This window comes from Dermacentor variabilis, chromosome 11, assembly GCF_050947875.1.
Source record: "Dermacentor variabilis isolate Ectoservices chromosome 11, ASM5094787v1, whole genome shotgun sequence".
NCBI lineage: Eukaryota > Metazoa > Arthropoda > Arachnida > Ixodida > Ixodidae > Dermacentor > Dermacentor variabilis.
This window is the reverse complement of record NC_134578.1, coordinates 59794685-59817646: the sequence shown is the minus strand read 5'-3', so window position 1 is coordinate 59817646 and position 22962 is coordinate 59794685. Positions and strand designations below refer to the sequence as shown.

At 47.1% G+C, this 22962-nt stretch overlaps 1 protein-coding gene across 3 annotated transcripts in view; it reads right to left on the bottom strand.

Moving 5' to 3' along the window:
• Positions 1-22962, bottom strand: part of LOC142564089 (chymotrypsin-1-like) — a 69015-nt gene that overhangs the window by 3347 nt on the left and 42706 nt on the right. For 2 of the 3 annotated variants that reach the window (XM_075674930.1, XM_075674928.1), the window contains exons 5-7: positions 21806-21947; positions 16533-16644; positions 5683-5846 (exon numbers count right to left, since the gene is read on the bottom strand). In XM_075674930.1, the coding sequence (XP_075531045.1) occupies positions 5683-5846; positions 16533-16644; positions 21806-21947 (418 nt within the window). The remainder of the gene's footprint in view (positions 1-5682; positions 5847-16532; positions 16645-21805; positions 21948-22962) is intronic. The other variant, XM_075674929.1, reaches the window with a different exon arrangement.

Here is a 22962-nt window from a genome sequence, read left to right as displayed (position 1 = left end):
GGAATAGAACCAGGGTCTACAGTGTGTGAGGCAGAGACTCTACCACTCAGCCACGAATTCGATGGTTCGAAATTGGACAAAAGTACCTATAGCGAATGCGATGTTGCCCTAGAAGCGTGGCGTAGAAAGTTATACTGCGTTGTATATTTGTAATTATGAGCATGTAAATTACAGAAGTCGCAGTTACACGAGTAGCGAAGTACGTTTCCGCAGGATTTCTTCTGCGCTCTGCGCAGACGCAGAGCCTTCTTGCGGCAAACACAGTAGACCCCCTCCTCGCAATGTACGACGCTTCGCCGACAGGTGGCGCGCCACTCGCCCGCGCGACGCTGCTCCTCTTTCCACTCACAGCGCCATTCCTAGGTGCAGCGTTCGATTCGGGCGCCTCTGACGTGATCGCTGCGCCGTAGCGCTTCTGGTGGGAAATCGTCGCCTGCGGTATGTGCCGTGCTGCTGGCGAGGAGCCATGCGTCTGCGTGGTGCTCCCAAGCGAGATAGAGGATGATCCCATCGAGGTGTCAGTCTTATGATCGCGTCCGCCTTCATGGCGAGTCGCGGCCCGACTGTCCGTGCCGATTACGACGTTTGGCTCGCGTAGGTCGTTTCTCCCTCCGAGACACCGAGTTCTTTGGTTCGTTCCGCTTGCTCAGGCGCACGTTTCGTCATTGTGTGACTCAAGAGCATGCCCAGCGAATGAGTGGGCTGTGCGAACGGGGTCCGATAACGTTATCGCGTTCCACTCTTGAAGGCGAAGCTTAAGCGTCCTCCAATTTTGGTTCAGGTGGCAATAATCTACACAAAATTGCCACAATAATCTACACAAAATCGTCAATCCTTCTTTTTGACAAGTACGACGGGAGAAGCCCAAGGACTACAGGAAGGCTCGATATAGTCGTTTTCAAGCGAATTTTTTGCTTGCTGTTGGACTCGTTCCGACGCAGAAACACGATATGGACGTCGGTAAATAGTGTTCGCATCGCCAGTATTTATGCGTTGGGTCCGAACGGACGTTTCACCTAAGGGTCGATTGTCACAGCCAAAAATGTCGCGATAGCCTTCAAGAACGCGGCAAAGGGCTTCAGCTTGAGCACGTGTAAGGTCACAGGAAACCATCTTCTTAATGTCGACGTGAGTACCATGCGATGACGTCATGGTATGGGCTGACCTGTAACGATCTTCCACTGTGAATGGCTGGACTTCATCATCCTGGACAGCGCAAATTATAACCAATGAGATCCCCTGAGGCAGAACTTGCGCGGTTAGCGCGAAATTGACAAGGGGAAGGCAGGTGCGGTTGCCAGTAATTGTCAGCACAGTGTGCGGCACGGTAACACCATGTGTAAGTGTAACGGCCGGAATTGGTGTGACCATATAATTGCTGTCAGGTACAGCAGGTGAGCACAACAAGTCGACGTGTGTCGCAGAGTGAGGCAGGAGGCGAATAAAATCCATGCAGCTCAAATGGCTTGGAGGCGAGTCTACAGCGTCGGCAAGAAGAGGCGAAGTGAGCCGGCCGAACAGTCAATGAGGGCAGAATGATTGGCAAGAAAGTGCAGACCGAGAATGAGTTCGTGAGGGCAATGCTCGATGACGGGGAACAGGACGATGGTGTGTCTCTCAGCAATGGTTAGTCGGGAAGAGCACATGCCAACAATAGCGACAGTCCCTCCGTCGGCGACTTGTAAAACTTGGTTCGGGGCAGTCGTCAGAACTTTCTTGAGTCGACGGCGAAGAGCAGCACTCATAACGGACACATGCGCCCGGTGTCAATCAACGCGCACAAGGAACATTGTCGACGAGAACGTCCAAAAGATTCTTGTTCGTGGGTAAGGTGAAGCGAGAATTTCGTGCCAATGGCGTCATTGCAGATTCACCTCCAGAAGCTGCACTGTCTAGTTTTCCGGTACGGGGTGCGGCGAGTAGGTCGGAGAAGGAGCACGGCGGGACGGGGGCAAACCAGATTGACGGCGGGAGGGAGAAGGCGAGCAGGAGTAGCGGGGTCATGTCAAAGGTGTCGCAGGGTCTGATAATGGGGCGGGCATAGAAAGAGCGAAGGAAAATGACGCGCTAGAGGGACGAGGGTGGTGATCAGGAGAATAGCGTGTCGGAGAAGTCTAGCGACTACGGCAGTGGCGAGCGACATGTCTAATGCGTCGGAAGTTAAAACAGATCGGCTTGTCGTCCACGGTTCGCCATTCGGAGGGGTTGCGCTTTTCATAAGAGGAGTAAGAAGGGCGGAGTGGGGACGTGCGTGGAGAAAGAGATTCCGAGCGTACGGAACGAATGGGTTGCAGGCCCACGTTGGACAACTCTTGACGGACGACGGCCTGGACCAAGGAGATTGTCACCGGAGGATGATCAGGTGACGGAAATAAAGGGGCCGCCGGTTGTTCTGCTTCAACCTCACGACGAATGATGCGGGTCAAGTTGTCACATCACCACGGCTGGTGGAAGAGGTCGTCACAGGATGACGTAGCAGCTGTGTTGGGAAGTCGCGTGATGTGCTGGGATACCCTGCGGCTTTTAGCATGCTCGACACGGCGGCACTCCTTGAGGATGGTATCGATGCTGGTGACATTCATAAACACCAGTAAATTGAAGGCGTCGTGAGCAACGGCTTTGAGGACGTGATTAACCTTATCGTCCTCAGACATGTTCAGGTCAGCCTTGGCACAAAGGGTCAAGACGTTGAGGATGTACGACACGCAGGACTCGGTCGACGTCTGTACACGTGTGGCAAGGGCTTTCTTGGCATTGACTTCGCGACCGAACGGATTGCCAAAAAGGTCGCGAATCTTCTCTTTGAAGAGATCCCAGCTCGAGATCTCCTCTTCGTGAGTCTGGAACCATGCCAGTTGAGCTCCGTTGAGGTAGAAAAGAACGTTGGCAAGGATAATAGTCGGATCCCACCTGTGATTGGTGCCGACACGTTCGTATAAGCGGAGCCAGTCGCAACATCAGCACTGCCGACTCCAGGGAAAACACCAGGACCCAACGTGGTTGCTCAGTGGCTATGGTGTTGGATTGCTGAGCACGGAGGTCGCGGAATTGAATCCCGGCCACGGCGACCGCATTTAGATGGGGGCGAAATGCGAAAACACCCGTGTGCTTAGATTTAGGTGCACGTTAAGGAACCCCAGGTGGCCGAATTTTCCAGAGTCCTCCACAACGGCGTGCCTCATAATCAGAAAGTGGTTTTGGCACGTAAAACCCCAATAATTTTTTTAAACACCAGGCGGGGAAACGGCGACGTAGGTCGGGGCTGCAGGCGCAGACGCTTGCGCAGATGAAGTGCCGCCAACAGGAACCGAAGTTCCACTATCGCCGTTGCGACCACTGCGGAGCTCCATGACGGTTAGTGAACCGGTATAGCCCGCACCTCCACCAAATTAATGTTATGTGTAGCTGATGCCAAATTCTATTTACAATTTATTTACAGGGGAGCTAACGGAGGCCGAAATGGCGACACTATATCAAGCGGGCACACGTTGTCTTCTTCCTCCTCAGTACAGCCACATTGTGGCGGCTGTTCCGTATCAATATACAGGCTAGCAATGCAGGCAATCAAATTAAAGGTTCAAGCATGGGCAGACAATAATGGCATTTTGGGAAGACCCCAGAATGCCTTCAGAATAGGTATGCGTTTAGATGATAACCTATTTGTTCTTACTCAGTGTATTGATATATCAAAAGTAGAAAGCAGACCGTTATATGTCGCCTTTTTAGACATAACAGGTGCCTATGACAACGTAGACCACGACATCTTGTGGGATATTCTGGAAGGGAAAGGCTTAGGTGAAGATTGTCTACAGCTTTTGAGAGAGATTTACTTACAAATTACCGTTTGCGTTGAATTGGAAGGAATGAAGAGCGAGTAGAAAGGTGATATCAACAAGGGACTCAGGCAGGGCTGCCCTTTATCCGCCCTGCTATTTATGATGTACATGGTGAGGATGGAGAGGGCGTTAGAAGGAAGTAATATCGGCTTTATTCTCTCATACAAACAGGCGGGCACAGTATTAGAGCAGTAGCTTCCAGGTTCATTATATGTGGACAACATTGTGTTGCTAGCTAACAAGCAAAGCGATTTGCAACGTCTGGCTAATATCTGTGAACAGGAACGCAACATTTTAGATTGGAAATTTAGTGTTAGAAAAGCAGGTGTTATGGTATTCAATGAAAACTGTGACCAGACAGTGGTGATACAGGACCAGGAAATACCGCGGGTAACAGAATAGGAATACCTTCGTATATGGATAAACGAAGGTAATAGACATACGGAAACACATGAACAAACAATAACAGTGAAGAGGAAGAGAAATGCAACCATAATGAAGCAAAGAGGGCTATGGGGATAAAATAGGTACGAGGTGATCCGAGGTATGTGGAAAGGTGTAATGGTTCTAGGACTAACTTTTGGAAACGCGGTTGTTTGCTTTAAATGAGGGGTTCAATCAGGACTCGATGGGAACCAAAGATCAGTGGCTCGCCCCGCATTGGGCGCTCACGAAAAGACCACAAACAAGCTGTGCACGGTGATATGGCCGGGATTAGTTTTGAAGTGAGGGAAGCTCGCAGTAAAATTGAGAATGAAGAACAACTGAGGAATATGGCGGAAAGTAAATGGGCTGGGAGAGTGTTGAGGCACCTGTACAGGAAAAACATTGATTCACAGTGCAGGAGGAGAACTAGGAAGCTTACTAGCAAGTATGCGGCCTGTAGAGTGGCCAACACAGCAACAAAGAACGTCAAGCGGAAAGTCAGAGAGGCCGAAATAATCTCATTGGTGGCGGCAGTGGAAAAGAAACCTGACATGAGTAACTACTTAAGAGGAAAAAACGAAATCAGGAAAGAAACAATTTATAACAACTTAAAGGGAAGCTCATTACTTTTCGAAGCGAGATCGGGACGCCTTAGAACACGCACCTATAAAGCGAGATATAAGAAGGAAGAAGAAGCCTGTGCTTGCTCCAGTAATGCTCGGGAAACTATAGAGCATGTTTTAGTAGAATGTGAAGACGTCTACCCAGCGGTCGATTTAGGCAGCGCTGGCTTCTTTGAAGCCCTTGGGTTCAGCGAGAGCAGTGAAAAAGTAAACATGTCCGCAATAGGCATTAGTAAGAGGCTATAGGAGTATTATTTGAAGAAAATTAGGGAAACGACAAAAAACGGAGACGTACAGAAGCGCAGTTCGCAATAGGGAATCAGAGAATTTGGTTGTGGGAGTTCATAGTGTTTTTTTTATTGTTTAACCTAGATAGGACATTAGGCAGCATAATAGCAAGAGCATGGTGGCGCAACACACCGCCCCGTTTTAAAGGGGACGCTCATAACATTCATCCATCCATCCATTGCGGGCAATGATTGGCGTCGGCCAACGAACGCTCCCCCGCCACTCGGTTAGATTAAAGCTTCTACATCCGCGCGCTGCTGGCCCGCTTTTGCGGTCGGTGGAAAGGTGTGCGGAACAGCTTGACGATATGCAGCTCTCCCGTGAGGTTACGTGCATCTTCTGTCGGGCAAAATTCGTGGCAAGCGCCCAACTACAGAAGCACAGCCACGAAAATCCACTATCAGTGATCAACCGGCCTACCCTCAACGCAGAAAACTAAATGGTAATCCACCAAATAAACACTCTGTACATGACCTTAACTTCCTAGAGCAACGGTAAACTGTGCTTACGTCACAGACGCCCTGGCCTTCGGCTGAAGCACAAATTGCGGGACCAGGATGCACGCGGCGTCGTCGCAAGGAGGGATTTATAATTCTTTGTATCACTGCTTGGCACAGATCTTCTGGGAGAGCAACAACTTTTGCGTGCAGAAGAGTTTTGTTTCTGTTTGCAGCTGTATAGAAAGAAGAAAATCAAATCAGGACAATAAACGCTTTCCTATAACATCTTCGCTACGTGAATTAAAAACCTAGCGCGAACAATAGTTGGTTTTCAGATGCTAGTAGCAACGCAAATGTGAAGAAAGACACTACGGGAGCACTGACTGACATCTGCATTTTCTGTTTATTTGGAAATTATCCAATACATTCTTTTATACAGGAGCGGTAGGAATGTGCCAGGATATGCCGAAACAAGTGAACTACTTATTTCTAATCTTGCGGTTTGTATTTATAGCCTGTTCATAATTTATGCGTATTCTTCCTATGTCTTCAGGCACTTTTAAATGTCGCCTTTTGGCAGATATGATGATTTTTGTCTTTCAGTCGGATTATTTGAAGAGGGGTACATTACTACAACAAATCGAAACACATAATAAGCTAATTAACAAAAGCTCACTAATTAACTTCCTCATTAATTACTTTGAGCCACATGTTGCCATTTACGAATTGCAGCTGGCGAGACGTATCGATTTGAAATGAATTTGAGTTAAAATGAAAGCTGACGTACAACTTCGTGCGTCCACTTACACAGGTTGGAATAGAGGCAGAGTTCTTTTACTGCGAAGTTATTTTCGTGTTGTTGTTCGCGGGTAAACAAAAAAAAATGGGCGCTGATCTCGGCGATAGTGCAATGGCCGTCCAACCCGCGGCAGAGGTGAAGCAGGCGTTAAGCACTGCCCATACGTGGGCAGATCCCGAAGATAGTGCAATGCCGCGCCGACCAGCGGCGGAGGTGCAGTTCGCCATTAAGGGGCCCACATGCACAGCTTCGCTGCTCATCCTTCTTCGCAGAGTGAAAAGGCTCCGAGATTTTTCTTTCACTCTTTTCATCTTTTTTGTTACAAGCTCGACGCGGCAACGTCGCTAGTTTTTTTTTTTTAACGCCACCAGTCATTTATGATTAAACTGTTATCACATTTACCAATCAGTTTTTCTCAGCAGCCCCAAAGCATGCTTCTCTGTACACAAACCCGTAATGCGGCAGATAAGCTTTCAAGGCGGCCTGACGAGAACCGTTTTCTCTCTGACCAGTTACTGTTTTTTTTTTTCAATTGTTTATTTATCGCTTATAAAGCTGCCAATCATCTACATCTACACTATTATAAGCATTAAATGTCTTAACTTCGCAAGTCGCACATTCTTGTGCAGCTACAAGGCATTACACTTTTCGCGCGAGAGACAGATTTTGTTAGTACTCGCCAAAGAATGGGGCTTACGCATTATAAATGTAATTTCTTATAAATAAGTGCCGCCCAGAGTCATTTTGCGGGCAGTTTATTACACGCAGCATTGAACCACATTATACACTAGAAATCGAACCCGGGTTTGGCAGGAAACAACCAAGCACTCAAATCACTAAATCAAAATCACCTCGATCGCGCACAGGGTCCGCATAGCCATTTGTAGATATATTTGTGCTTGAGAGGCAGATTATTCACCGTCGGCGATAGTTTGTAGTACACGTAGTTAATTAACTGTTGCCGATGCTGTTGCCGACAGCTGCCATGTGGGGCGGAACGGGTGAAAAGAGACTTTAAGCGTGCCCGCTATTCCGGCAAGCGGGGGCGGTTTCGGCGGATTGCCGGATGGTCCGGGGCGTAAACGTTAGCGGCCAGAGCGGAGCAACCGTCTGGTGTCGTAGAGTTCAACCAGACAAACACAGAGCTAAAACTGCAGTAACCCACTATATCCTGCGTTGCTGCTGGTGCAAATTTTTGGTAACGGCATGATTGTGAACACGATTACGCCACTGTCGAAAATTTACACCAGCTGCTAAGCAGGATATAGTAATTAGCTTTATGTTTGTGTGGTTGAGCTTTGAGCCACCAGCTGGTGCCACCTATCTGGCCGCTCACGTTTACCCCCCGCTAAACCGGCAAACCGCCCGCGCTTGCTAGAATACCGGACGCACTAATATTCTCCACTGTCTAACCGGAGACATACCGTTGTCTGAGAAACTTTCGACCTCGATCGCAAGGTTCGCTTTAAACATGATTCACTGGCAACATGCACATCTGTAATTATCGGTAACTACACATGCTGCACAGTTGAGCTGCCTGGAGATGTCTCGACGGCTCCGCTATCCTGAAACGTCAAATAAGCGGGCGGGATTGGGCCCGCACGTCCAAGTTTGTTGAATCGGGAAATATTTCTGTCAACTTCCGCTGTCAGCATCAGGGAAGCCCTGTCAGTAAGAGTGACATATAGAAATTTTGTGAGTACGAGTACCTGTGAAGAAAAAATGCTCTCAAGCGCATGTTTTATGCCGTTCCGTTGTACTTTGTGGTTCGGCGTTTATATTGAAGCGAAGCGATAAGGCAGGTCGGTATCTCGGTTAGCGAACCATACCGGAACTGTACTTCAAATATCGGAAGCTTCGTTGCTTTGCACACGCTAGCTTGTTTTAACCTCTTCACCTGTCAGGGGCATGTGCCGCTGCGACTAGCTAGAGAGGCCATAACTGCCGTGGCGTTGAGGTCAAAAGGAGGAAAGAAAGAAGGAAATCAAGGCGCGGTTAAAAAAAAAGCTATATTGTCGGACTTAACGTCCCGAAACAGAAGTGGATTATGAGGGACGCTGTATTGGAGAGCTCGGGATTTTTTGAGCGCCCGGGTTCTTTAACGCGCACCCAAAAAATGACGGAAGCGTTTTTGCATTTCGTTTTGGTCCTAATGCTGCAGGCGCGACCGAAAAGCTAAAGCCACTGCGTTAACGCGCGGAGTGTCGTCGAAAGAATAATAATTCGGCTGTTTGGAATTTCATAATCTTGCGAGATTTTCCCGGCGTGTCGGAGCTGACAATGGCTCCGTTCGTTGTCTCACAAGTCGATAGCTCTCAACGTAAAATAAAACTGCAATAACACGAGTCTAGTGCTACATTTGCATAATCAGCACCGCCGCAGTTATTTTCTGCTATCTGGAATGCAAAGGATTCTCAGCGAGAAAGATGAGCCGGATTTACGGACAAACTACATTTATTTATGTAAATATTTTTAAAACGACACCATGCCTACTGTATTAGGGCACGCACTATATTCAGCGGGTATGACGCCATTGTGCTATGCGTCAGGCAAAGTAAGGTGTGCCACGAAGTTGTTGCAAGCAGGTGAAATTGATTGCATGCTTGCGTACCCTAACTATCCTGAAGAAGGGATGAATACCGATTTAGGCATCATGCACATTAGTTGAGTTCCCGCGTCTTCATTTTATCAACTGCCCCCTATATACGCAGTTAATGAAAAAGTCGCAGTTTTGCCCAAACGGCGAAGCATCGATTGCGATAGCAAATTAGTATACTGCTGTACGAACTAGGGGTATTAGTTTTAGTGCCGTATAAACTCGCAAACATTTGCTTACTAACTAAATTAACAAGCACGGTGCCACACGCGCACAGGCAAACATGAACACATGTCGCTCGATGACCGAGGAAACTCACTGTCGAAACGCTGGAGCGAGGAAGCGTGGCAGCAGCAGGGAGCGAAGTGACCTTCGTTCTGCCTCTCGCTTATACGCCAAGTAAGTCGCGAAAGCGCAGCCCATACGAAGCTACCAGCATTCGGGACACTTTGTCCACATCGCAGATCGCTTTCAAGATATGGGCGTCCACGCTGCGGCGCCGTAGTCGCATTTGGTATCAGTGAAGTTTGGTGCCATAACGCCGGACGGTCAAGTATTTGATATCTGGATTTTTCGACTCATAAGGCACTTAATGCTTCCGAATTAATGAGAGGGGAAATAAGTACAATAACACAAAGGGCAGTCTCTTGCTATTTGAGACCCGAGCTGACCGCCTCAGGACAGAAACGGGGCGGAGCAAATATTCGCAATATGATAAGGCGCGTGTCAGCTCCAGAAAAACCTCCGGACACCACACAGCACTGTAGGAAACTGGCAACATATTCACCCCGCAAGATACGCAGGGAACGTCTGCCTTTCAAAAATCTCGGATTCAAAGCGGATGAAAGAATAAATTGTCAGTGCGCGATAGATTTCTGAAGGTTCAATTTTTTTTCCCTTAAAACCATCAAGCTTCCCCTTTACAAGTCCTTGCTTTTCTTCCACATTAACTACTGTCATCAAGTTTAGTGTACTACGACTCTTACTAATATTTTCACGTGACATAGAACACACAAAAAATCTGCGTCAATTGTATTCTCGATGTTTCTCACGACAGCCATACACGACAGCCTTTTTAAACAAAGCAAAATTTACTGACTATGCTAATTACGCTAAGGGTCGCGTGTCGACGGAAGCACTAAAGATATTGAAGCGCCGAAGCGCTCCGATCACCTGCACCTCAGTGCGCCAAATGATTCGGCGCACCTGCACCACGGTGCGCCGAATCACATTCAGCAGATGCTTGCCGCGCAACTGTGCTAAAGTGCCCTAACTGCCATGGTACTCATGAGGCCTCATCCAATGACTGCCCGCGGGCGAGGAACAAGCAAGCAGTACTCAAACGTATGGTACGGGACCATTCAACACACAAAGAGGCTGCCGCTACTCTCAGGCGACGACGACATCGGCACCGAAGAGCAGCACGAAGACTTACGCCTGCTGAAAGATATACACCATCTTCCGCCAAAGCGGCTACCCTATCAACGCCAACTTCTACAAAAACAGACACTGCGAAAAGGAAGACTGGGGCAACACTCTCACCTCCTGAAGAGTGGCCTACACTTCCACGAGCACAACCTGCCTCGGAGTCACATCAAATTGCGCCGCCTTCAATGACCTCACGAACCGCGGATGGGACGACTGAGGATCGCCAAGTAATAGTGATGCTGAAGTCACATATGGACGCCATGCGCATTCTACTGAGCAGCATGAAAACCCCGTCGGCACAGAGCGCAGTGCAGGTGCTGGACACCTTGAGTCCGGTGCTTGCGGCTCTAGGGTAAAACCATGGCCCGAGAGATGCCGTCGTTTCAAGAGGAAGTCAAGAATGCATCTGTCCTTCAGTGGAACGCCAGAGGGCTTAAGTCACTCATGTCCGACTTTAGACAGTTTGTCTTTACGCACCCGTTCCCCATTATTGTGATTTGCGAGCCCAACCTGTCAGCTCCCATCAGACTGTCCAGGTATGAGTGCTTTATGTCCTCTACCCACGGAGAGTGCAGCAAGGTTGTTGTGCTTATACGCCATCACTTGACTTATGTACGTCACCCAGTGCCTCCTGACGAAGCAAATCAATACGTTTGCTTAACACTGAAGAAGAAAAAGCTCACGTTTACAATTCTTGGAGCCTATTTATCTCCGGCAAGCCGTCTAGATTGTGAGCGCCTAGGGGGAATTTTGACATCGACTCCACAGCCGTGGGTGCTCACTGGCGACTTTAACGCCCACCATTACCTATGGGGAAGCTCCAAAGTTAACTCTAGAGGCAGAACGTTGGTGTCCTTTGCCTCTGAACGCGAATTTTGCTTGTGAAATGACGGTAGCCCTACTTAACTGCGTGGATCAGCTTATAGCAGCTGCTTGGACCTAACCTTCCTTTCATGGTCACTTTTGAGAAGAGTGCACTGGTTTTCCGATTTAGAAACACGGGGTAGCGACCACATCCCAACCTATTTGAAGATCGACTGTTTGACTAGCTCCAAGTCCTCCAGAACCGTCCAGTGACCGATTGGCCTAAATACAAAATTATAATGGAAGACTTTTGTCGTGACGGCACCTCTTATAACCTACAGGGCGCGGTAAATGATGCCATACAAACAACCACGCATTTGCTTTCGAGGAGTTCTTTCAGCACCGATTTCGACATCGAACTAGAAAAACTTCGAGCCATTCGCCGTCGTGCGGAGCGAAGATACAGACGCACGAAATCCAATCATGATTTGCGATTGGCTAGACGAACACGAAAGAAAATACAACTTCACATGAACAAGCTGGCTTCGCGACGGTGGGCATCCTTTTGCGAGTCCCTGGATCCGCGAAAACCTTTGTCGCTTATATGGAGGACTGTTCGTGGCCTTCGCACAACCTTTGGTCAGCGCCACCCGTTTAAATCTCTGGCACATTACCTACAATGTAGAGATATTGACGTCGCTGAACCTTTCTGCAGTAATATTGCTGGCGAGGCAAATTACGATGGAACGGGTACGGGAACGCTCGACCACCCAGTGTTCTTACGCGATTCCCGCATAGAATGCCCTTTTTCTATGGAAGAACTAGAAGCTGCGCTGGCTTTGTGCAGGCGTTCTTCAGCGCCAGGACCTGACGGTATTACATATTGTGCTCTGTGCAACCTAGGAGACCAAGCTTGGAATGCATTCTTGCTCTTGTACAACGACTCCTGGCAGACGGGTACGGTTCCACGCTTACCACGCAGTGCATCAACGGCTGAAACCATTGCCCTTGCGCAGGATTACCCGATCACGACGCACATTACCGTTGAGACAATGCGTATGCATCTCAGGCATTATGCTAGGACCCCTTCCCACCACTTGGCGAGCCTCACTGCTGCAAGGCCCTGCTCGACATTTAGCGGTATTGTCAGTGCACACCGTGCGTCGTTTACTTCAGGGTACGCACCTGCGGCCAAGCCAGCGTTTCCTTCGTGGTGTTTGAGCCGTCCACAGGTACATATAATGATTCCAGGACTACAAAGAAGACAGATCTACCGGTTCCTGCTCTAAAACAGCTGAGTTTACTTCTTCTGCATGAAAAGTACAGCAACCACGTGCACATCTATACCGATGGATCGACTACGTCGTGCAGTTCTGGTGGAGCTGTGGTTATACCCACGCGAGGAATGACACTGCGGTTCAAGACATCGCATTTCACGACCTCAACGGCGGCAGAACTAACGGCCCGGCGTCGAGCACTGGAATTCATTGATTCTGAAGGACCTAGAAAATGGGCTGTGTTCTGTGATTCAACACCGGCATTACAGTGCACGCAGTCAGTTCTCCGACACGGATGTCATGACCAATTGACATACGAAGTCGTGAAACTTTACCATGATGTCCAACAAAAAGGTCACGAGGTCGTTTTTCAATGGGTACCTCGTCACTGTGGCATCAATGGCAACGATTCTGCCGATAACGCTGCTCGCACAGCACATCAAGAAGAGCACAGTGTTCCAATTCCGCTTTCGAGGACTGACGCTGCAAGGCCGCTTCGACACCTCGCACGCAATCTCACAGTGACCAAGTGGAACTCGCCAAACTTACGCCTTACGCGACTGCATCGACTAAACCCCTCCCTGCAACTCCGACCTCCACATGGACTTCCTCGACGTGAAGCTACGCTTCTCTGTCGCCTTTGGTTAGGAGTTGCCTTCAGAAAGGCATACTCTACATTAATTGGAGTGACTGACAGTGCAGCATGCGAGGTCTGTGGCACCGAAGAAAACATCGACCACCTGCTGTGCCACTGGCCAAGATATCCCCTATAGAGACAAGACCTTGCCAAAGCTTTCCAAAAACTGGACAATCGGCCGCTTTCTGTGCAGGTGCTGCTGGAACACCACCCGCATCGACCGTCGGCCCATAAAGCTGTGAAGGCGCCTTTGTGCTTCTTAAGGACGACGTGTTTGTGAAACCACCTCTGACTATTAATGCAACTTCTGTAAAACCACACGCGTCAGCGAACTTGCCGCAATTTCCTTCTTTCCTTCCCTCCTCTCTCTCCCTGTGATCTTTGCTTTCCCCTTTCCCATTCCCCCGATGTAGGGTAGCCAACCGGACGTTATCCTTGTTAACCTCCCTGCCTTCTACTTTTCTCTTTCCTCCTCCTTCCTCCACACCTCAGTGACGTGGTTTTCTGGGCACCAGGGGCTGGAGGGGAATGAAGTGGCACACGTCGCGGCCCGACGTCACACCTGCCGGGCCATATCTTCCTACCTTCGAGGTGGCCGGTCTGCGTCAGCGAGGGCAGAGACCGTACCCGTCACCTACTCCACGATATTTCTACATCACAGGCTGGAATGCGGGGTGTTCCCACCACCTCACGCAAACCTCAACAAAGAAGAAAGTACCACGCTCAGAACACTACAGAGTAACACTGGCCCCCACGAAATACTCATGCAGAGACACTACCCAAAGCGGAAAGTATACCACTGCCCAATGTGAGGAGTACCGGATGCCTTGGCGCACCCGATCCTCGAGTGCCCATGACATCTACACTCAGACAGACAAGAAAGCGAAGACCTCATTGAAACGTGGGAGGCCAATGTCGTCTCCGAGGACCTGGCAAAACAACGACGCCTTGCCGACAGGGCCAACGAGGCAGCGAAGGCAAGAGGGTTCCTGGGATGAGACCTCCCACCTAGAGTAGAACCGGAGCTTGCCCCGGAATACTGTTTTGAAAATAAACGTTTATTCCTCCTAATCTTTCCTATGCCTGATATTCATGAGCAAACACTAATTCAACTATATAAAATGGGTATTAACAGAAATAATAACACTCTAAGAACTTTGTCGAAATTAAAACGCACATATAGGAGAATAAATACATGCTGTTGTAAATACTAGGATATGCCACGGGCAAGGCCAAGTACACGTACTAAGTTTTGTGATTTAGCTTACTTTCTTGTCTAAACGAAATCTGCATTGTCTAACACTCGTTATTGTGCTTTTTTTTTTGTTTGCGCAAAAATGGATAAATGACATTATTGTTATTGTGTATTTACCGAATTGTGCATTGCAATGTGTATTGCATGATACATTTGTTGATTACATTTGTGTATAATGTGCACTCGCGATTCGCGTTTATACTTTCGTTTCTCTTTCCATTGTATCATTGCACATGTGTGTTTTATAAGTGCATTATGTTAGTAAATCATTGTCTTAGTGTGATTAAGATGACTCTACTGAGTATGTAACACCTCACCTTATGCTCTTCCAGTGCGTGTTAGAAAGGCCTGTAGACCATGTTCGCGGTCCTCAACATTTCGATGTTAAATAAAGCGAACTGAATTGGATCGAGTAAGCCAGATGCCTTCACAGTGTTAGTGGCAAAAGTAGCAGGGAAGAGAATGATAGGACCTGAGTCATTACAGACATAGTGAACTGTACAGTATAAAATTAGAGGTTCGAATGAAAAGGGAAAAGATCGAACAGCGATAAGCAAGATGTTAAACGACCATAGATGCCTGTAATGCCCGTGTAAGGATCAGGCAGTGTATGGGACTATTTGTCACCACCCTCGTTTTGAAGGGGATTCAATCGAGTTCATCATCAATCATTCTCACTGGGCGTGGTGAACAGGGAAAAAGATTTTACGCGTTCTTCTAGAAAATTTTGCTAATGGCGGTAATCGATGCAGAACCGCCTAGTATTGTCATCTATTTTCGGTGATATGATGAGGGAGGGTCAAGGACTATATGATGGTTCGATTATGTCCTTAGCGAGCATCTTCATTTCCTTTTGACTGGTTTGGCCGATGGTGAATGGGTTGGGATTACCTGCGTTTATTCTGTGAGAGACAGCCGAAGTCTGGCGTAGGCGCGATCCTTGATGTAAAAAAGACGTATAAAAAGCCAAAACGACGCAGAGCGCATCCTTCTTCTTAGGCAAGCTTCCTGAGGGTGCGGTTGCAATCTCATTGTGGAGACCCTCCCCTGTATAGTAGACTACCTGTATCTTCCATTTTTCTAACGAATAAACAAATCTTGTAAATATACTGGCGGTAACAATACACTGTAAAAATTGTCAGATAAATTATTTTTAGCAAGTTTTTTAGTTTAAAGGCGAAGCTTGCCATGTTTGTGTTTTCTCTCTGTCTCTCTATCTCTCTCTCTGTGTATGTGTGTGTGTGTGTGTGTGTGTGTGTGTGTGTGTGCGCGTGTGCGTGCGTACGTGTGCGTGCGTGCGTGCGTGTGTGTGTGTGTTACCAAGTTCGTTACCAAGTCCTTATTGTGTGCATAAAGAAATTGACCCAACATCCTGGCCCTGCGAAAGTGTTCCAGCGAAGCTGTTGAAAACCACCGCTACAACTGCTGAAGGCGGTACGCAATGCCTTATTGCTTTAGGGTAATAATTCTAATGGTAATATACAGTAACGGAAGTAATGGCAGTGATGATAAATTTGACAGCGCCCCATCACCCATAACGCTGTGGCAACAACATTGAAATCAGTTGCTCGGCTGATTCTTTCATATACGAAACGTCAGTGACGTAACTCCCTACGTCGCAAGTTGTCATCGGTGCGGCAGCTTACGCAGCAGTACTCTTTACCAGGAAACGTATGCGGGAAGCACTACGTGCTTCGCATTGTGCGCGGCACTTTCTAGCTTGTCTCCACGGAAAATTAGAAAAAAAAAGTGTGAGCTAAGTATGTTCGTAAAATGGTGTTGTCCGAAGCTGGTGGCCATGAAACTTCAGTTTGATCAAAAAGACGTGTTACAGAGACCTGTGTATTCTGGTCTTTCATGGCTCTAAGCCAGGCAAGCAATATCTTTTGGGAAGGCATTTGTGCCGTCAGCGTAACAATTAGCAATGGGTCAACATGCAGTTAGCGGCTATTTTGACGACAGTATGTGAAACAGTAATGGTGCGTGTCTGTCGCCCGCTAAATGTGCTTGCTTCTGCAAATGCCAAACGCCGTCACCTTGCCATATTGCCTCGGAGCTTATGCATTTCCTCATTTCTAGCAAATATAGTTTCAACTATGCGCAATGAAAACCTTGCTACTTACATTCTGTACTTCCCCAGCCGGCAACCACAAGAGTCTTGCCTGCAAGGTCCATTTTAGCTGTAGGCAGGCACACTGGTTTAACCTGTCTGTTGAATTCCAGGTCCGCTGCCAGCTGTTCAATGAAACGTTATGTAACTGCTCATTTCCAGATAAAGAGAAAATGTTTCAACAGATGACATCCACATGATGCATCAGACTGGTCTAAACAATCAACAATTTCGGAGGTAACGTCACATCAACTCTAATGTGTTCTTTTAGTACTAAACAGAATAATTTTGTAAATATAGGCCAATGAAAACATGTGTATCGCTCCCTGCTGCATGCCAACGTACTTAGAGTGGCGAGTAATTCAGGTAAAATTTAGGCATGGTTACAACTGCCAAAACATAGTTACATTCACCTATAAGGATTCGTGTAGATTTCACGATCTTTACATCGTCATAACAACATGTGTCTAATATTTAAATCAAACTGGTCTTTTTCACGTAACGTCAAATCTAGCGTCAATCACAATTATGCGGACAATTATGAACATGTGAATGCGCCTAACAGATTTGGGACACCGGGGAACCACAGCCGTAATGGGTGTCTCTGTGGCGACAATCGCAACGAAACTTCCATGACGCTTGCGAAAACGTACTTGAAGAACGAGACACGCATAACGCATTGTTTGAAATTGTTTATGTGAACAACCAGTCATGAAAGATATGCACACAACGCTGTGGCACTCTATTCTTTTCCATTTCGTTTCATTTCCTTGAAAAATCTCTTGCGGGGTGTTACATAAGGGGTTGGAATACAAATAACTAAAAAGGTTGTTCACAATATTATTTGCAAAGCACTTGTTATTTCATCCATGAAGCCAGCTGAAGTGATGACGGTAGCGATGGGGTGGGGAAGGCCATTCCAGTCTGCTGCTGCGCGAGGGGAGAAAGTGATAACAAGAAGGCGACAGTACTTGGGGAGGGGGGAAGGGCATGTCAGCGAGGATCAGTTAATGCATTGCCTGTGCGTAGTGATATGCGTGAATGTGGTAGAATTTACGGGCGTGGCGAAGTGTACTGGTGCAGAACTTGTGAGATAATGATAAGCTCGTAATACGGCACCGATGGAATAGGATGTATAAACACCCGATTCTGTTTTTAGTGACGTCGCTCTAATTGCCCTACGAATTATGTAGAAAGAACGGAGCTTGTGGCTCGATTGTGCATGGATTCTAGGGCGTTGGCACAAGGTAAATCTGGTGAGGATTCCATGTGGGCGATGTATATTCGTGTTTCGGCCTGACCTGTGCCCAATATGCCAGTAATTTAACATGCTGAGGAGCATTGCGAAGGTTACATTTGTGAGAAATCCTAAGGATCTTTTTTGGTAGATGATGTGAAGTTACCTACATACGAGCACCAGCTTAGGTCGTGCGTGATAGTAACGCTTAGATACTTCAACGTGTACGCAGTGCCAATGGCGATGTTAGTAATTGTTTAAAGATGTGGGAACGTTTTGCACTACGGGAAACTGAAATTGATTTACGTTTAGCAGGGTTTATCACCATTAACCAGCAATAACACCATTCGCTGATGTTGTTGGTCTTTCTACAGAGAAATGCGGCCGTTAATGTTAGTGATAGATTGGTATATAGTGCAGTCGTCAGCAAACGTTCCAATATGAGAGGTAACATGCAGTAATAGATCATTAGAGTATAGAGTAGATTAATAGAGTATTAGGAACAGGAGGGAGCCTAGTACCGAACCTAGCGGAACGCCGCATGTAACGAGAAGAAAGTACGAAGTAGTGCTGTCAATACTGACGGTTTGTGAGCAGTTCCTAAGAAATTCGTTTATTCAGGTTAAGTTATCAGGGTGCAAAAGTTCAACTGAGAAAGCTAGTTTATCAAACACCTTCGCGAATTCAAGAAAGATGATATCCGCTTGAGTGTTCGTATGAAGGTTTTAGTAAGTCATTGAGAAAAGTGGCTGACTGAATGTCACATGACAGACGTTTGCGGAAACCGTGCTGTGATGGAGGGAAAAAGAAGTTGCTGTCTAGAGCATTATTTACGTGCGAGTGTATTACATGTTCCACCATTTCTCGAGGGACACCAGTTATGGAAACGGGACGATAGATTCAGGGCTGTTCACAGTTACCGCATTTGAAGAAAGACCTTGCACATTTCTCACACCTGCGATAGGGTGCCTCATGACAGTGACTGTGAGGAAAGCAACGTTAGACACATCTTGGAGATACATTTTGAGTTTTTTTTTAGCTTTGCGGTGATTTCGTCAACACCGGCTGATGACGATAGTTTGAGGTTATCAATCAGTGCAGATATTCAACCTGGTGAAAAAGTAATGCCCGGCCTTCAATACAGGGTAGGAACACGGAAAGCGGGAAGAGGTGCCTTCGGTTCGGTGGTCAATACTGATAAAAATTCACTGTTGAGCATGATGGCACAGGCAAGTTGGGACAAATGTTCACTATCATTGGAAATTCTTGTAATAGGGGATAACTTGGTGTTGATTACTTGCCAGAATGTTTTTGTGTTGTCGGTTATCGTGCATGATAAGTCGAAAAGAAAAATATGAGTCCGTCGGTTGCGTATAGCTGCCGAGTATGCGCTTTCTGCTGCATAGTAGTTTTCCCGGGAGCTTGAACTCTGCCTTAGCCTAATAAGGCGGCACAGTCATTTTCTTTTTTTTCTTTTTGCTACCTAGTTCTTTAAGCACGTTCGTGAACCATGGTCTATAACAATTAGCGCGAAGTGAACTTATCGGAATAAACTGCGCAACGACATTCAACGAGGTTCAGCGCAACGAGGATCATTTTATCTTGAAGAAGCAACCAGTTTTCTTGTATCGAGCTATTTTCAAAGCCCCATTTGAATGGAGCTAATTCGTTGTTGAGCGTGGCATGGTTTCATTTGTCATACAGGTGGAGCATTTTCTGATCTTAGTGATGTACGGTACGGGAAAACGAGAAAATCACCTGGACTACTTCATGGTCGCTTATTAAGGCGAAAGCTTTATGTGTCTCCTCGTTCAGTCGACCTTCGAAGTCCTTGAGCGAAAACGCGGTGACGACATGAAAGATACTAACACTATCAATAATTGGCTTCGTAAATGACGTCAAAAAGACGTCTTCCGACTAGCCCGTCGATGCCAGTGAAATGCGGTGATTGGGTCGATCAGCAGGTCCGTGTAATTCACCACACGTATGTTTGATTATCGGTCTTACGACCGCGGCGTTCCAGTGGCCCCATTTCTACGTGGCAGCTCCATATCCTTTGGCACAGGGGCCAGAATTAAGAGAGGCTGGATTACCCGACACATCCTTCTCAAATCGAAGCCCAAGCAAGTTGCCGCGAAAGCTTGTACTATCATCGTCAAATGAAACTTGAACAGCGGAGAGCGAGGCCCAAGCATAAGTGAAGGTATAGTGCACGCCGTCCAGTCATCACCAATGATAGGCACGCATTTGCCGATTTGGCCACAAGCGCCCAGTGGTCAACAGGATCGCTGCAAGTATCCTCTAGCGGTTGCTTTAAGGGGATTCGATCACTTTCGCGAGATTTCGCGTTTTAGAACAGGACGGCGTTTCTTTCTTCTCTTTTTTTTTTTGCCACGGCCGCTCTGGAACACCAGCATTCTGAGTGCCAACTGTGCACTGTCCTCTGCAATGATAGTAAACTTGGCACGACGCGCATCTTTTGCCGAGTCGCGCAAGATCTCCCGAGAGTGATAGCATCCGCGAATGCTATTGCTCGCCAACACCACTTCAACTCTCCGGGCAAACGTATGCATTTCCAAGCGAGCAACGCTCAGGCACGTCGACTACACGGAGTGGTGCTGCAAAGATCACTGTCGTTCTAGTGGCACGTTTACGTTTATCCCAGCCCAAGCTGTCCCGTCATTCAATTTCGCACCATTCGGGCGGCTTCGGGTGGTCTTCGGTTCCCTACCTACGTTGCCATGACGTCATCTGTGAGCGCTGCAGGAACTATCTAGCTGCTGTCTGGCTACCAGTGGGCTCTCAGAACGCCGAAAATTGAAGAGGCCCTGCATTTGTGTTGACATCAACTGATAGGCCAGCGCCGATGACGACGTGGAAAGCTGCAGGGCTTGCAAAAGGAAAGAGCGATTTTGGAGGTCTTCGGTGTACTTCTGGTCCCGGACGCTTGCAACTGGGTGAGAACACTGCCCAGGAGCTACTTCTACCAGTTTCATACATGGCGCAGCTGACAACGCCTTGGGTATTTTAAATTTTTTTTTCTCTTCCTTTCTTCGGTATTCGCCGTGCTGTGTGTTTAATCCCATTTATAGTTATGCGATGTCAGAACACCCAATAACTTTCCACCAATCAAGGTCAACTGTCGTCTTTTGTGACAGCGCAAACACTTGCGCAGCACCGGTAAGCAATAATTGCTCAAAAGCGTAAACAATAAAATAGTACCTAAAATAACACTTTTTAATATGCAAGTCCAATAAACGTTTCCTTACTTTTTACCTTTGGGTTAGGCGCTCTGTCATTTATTAATTTGTGTCGTGGCTATAGCATATAACAGGTTCTGTGGATCACTTGTGAACGCGAACGATTAATCGGAACAAATTTTCACGATCCCTCTGAACCAACACTGCATATAAATGGGCAAAAAATTTTTTTTCAGTTTGTTTACTTAGATGGCATTTGTAAAGAGCACGAGGTGACACTTTCATTTGCGCAGTCCCCTGAAGGCGAAACTTTTGTGGTGTTACACGATATCACCTACCTGACTGCTGTAAGCAACGTTGTCAGCATATCGAAATGAAAAACTGATATTGCTCTTAGTAACCGTTTTGTTCAGAAAAACTGAATTGAGACATTTTTGTCGGCGGTTATGTCATGTGATTTTAAATGAAATGACTGGCATCGGAACAGTCCAATTCTATTTTTCAGGAATGCATTTTCTCTTCTTTTTTTTTTCTTGTGCTACTACTAAATTCCATTGGGGACGGTATGCAAAACACTGCCGAGGTAGGCACATGCTACGAAATACCTGCTTTGTGCTTGATAAAGTGGAGCTTTCCTATGCGGCGTCCCTCATTCATGAGTCTGCCCCTCTTGGACATAAATTCCTGTTAATATTCATTCTCTTCATTCAGAATATTTATTGAAATGTTGTCTAAAATAGCAATACAAGAACGCTGTGCCTCTTCTTTATGCGTGCACCTTTTAGACAATGGCATAAGGCTAAAGTGCTTGTATGATCGCTGAAGAGTGCTTCAGAATTTCAAACTTACTTTTAGAAGTGCGATGTCATGCACGATTTCTAACTTGCTGACGTATTTTGGGTGCAGCATCATCTTTTCAGCTTGAACTGCTTTACCATTATTATACAGGTGGGATTTGTACACCACCGTGACCTTTTGCGCAAAGGCGCCTCTGAAATAAAGAAGCGTGTATTAACAACTGTAACAAGAACAGCGTATATACATTAAGTGATCTTTTCGCCGATAGACGTTTATTCTCTATACGGAGGTCAGCAGTCAAGATAAGAAAGAGGTGTCTAGAGTATTGTGGAGGAAAAGAAGCAGAAGAGAGCTGGAGCCACATGGGTACAGCTATACGTAACTTTACCTAATGTAGAGGTTTTTAGGAAATAATGTAAACAAATTATGGCAGATTGCTGCAGGAATAGATCTTATGCGAACCGATTTGCAGGTACATGGTTAGCTATGATTGTTCGTGGTTCCGCAATGAGATACGAAATGGACCAGCGTGTTTGCGAAAATTGAGTAGTTGTGTCTGTGTTGGGTGGGAAGGAGATGGGGGGGGGGGGGGCGTGACCGTATGTGCCTGTGACGTCGTAAGCAGGACGGCGGTACAATTTCTACGCCAGCCGTTCAACGCGAACCCACGACATGCTAATTGTTGCTTTCTAGGTCGGCAGCGGACGAGCGTACTCGGAGAGAAACGCGCATTGCGACGTCATCAGCGGCAATGTGCTATGCAATCGTACCGCTTGTACGTACTACCTACGGCTGTTTGATGTGGTGTAAATTACATCGACGACACCATTTGTACTGCCGCGAAGAAGTGTTAGTACAGGTACAATGTGTACGATTGTTAAGCCGGTGCAATGTCGCAAGATTTTTTTTTTTGCGCACAACGTGGAAGAATACAGAGAAAAGTGGTTGGGTCTGGGAGATAGTGAAATCTAAGACGGCTCCTCAGAGTGCCAGCAGTCAAAAGAAAAAGAGGCGAAAGTGGCTGACCGAGCCTTTCGATAAGCTGGCTATCTTCGTAATTCGATAAGTATGTGCCCGATCGGGGCCCGTTTCTTGACAGCTTTCAAATATCAGTGACGTAGGAGCAAGAAAAAATCGAGCCATGTAGTGGCTAGAGGGCTTGTCTGCTGTGCTCGACGGCAGAGGTTCGATTCCACTGTCGGTGAAGC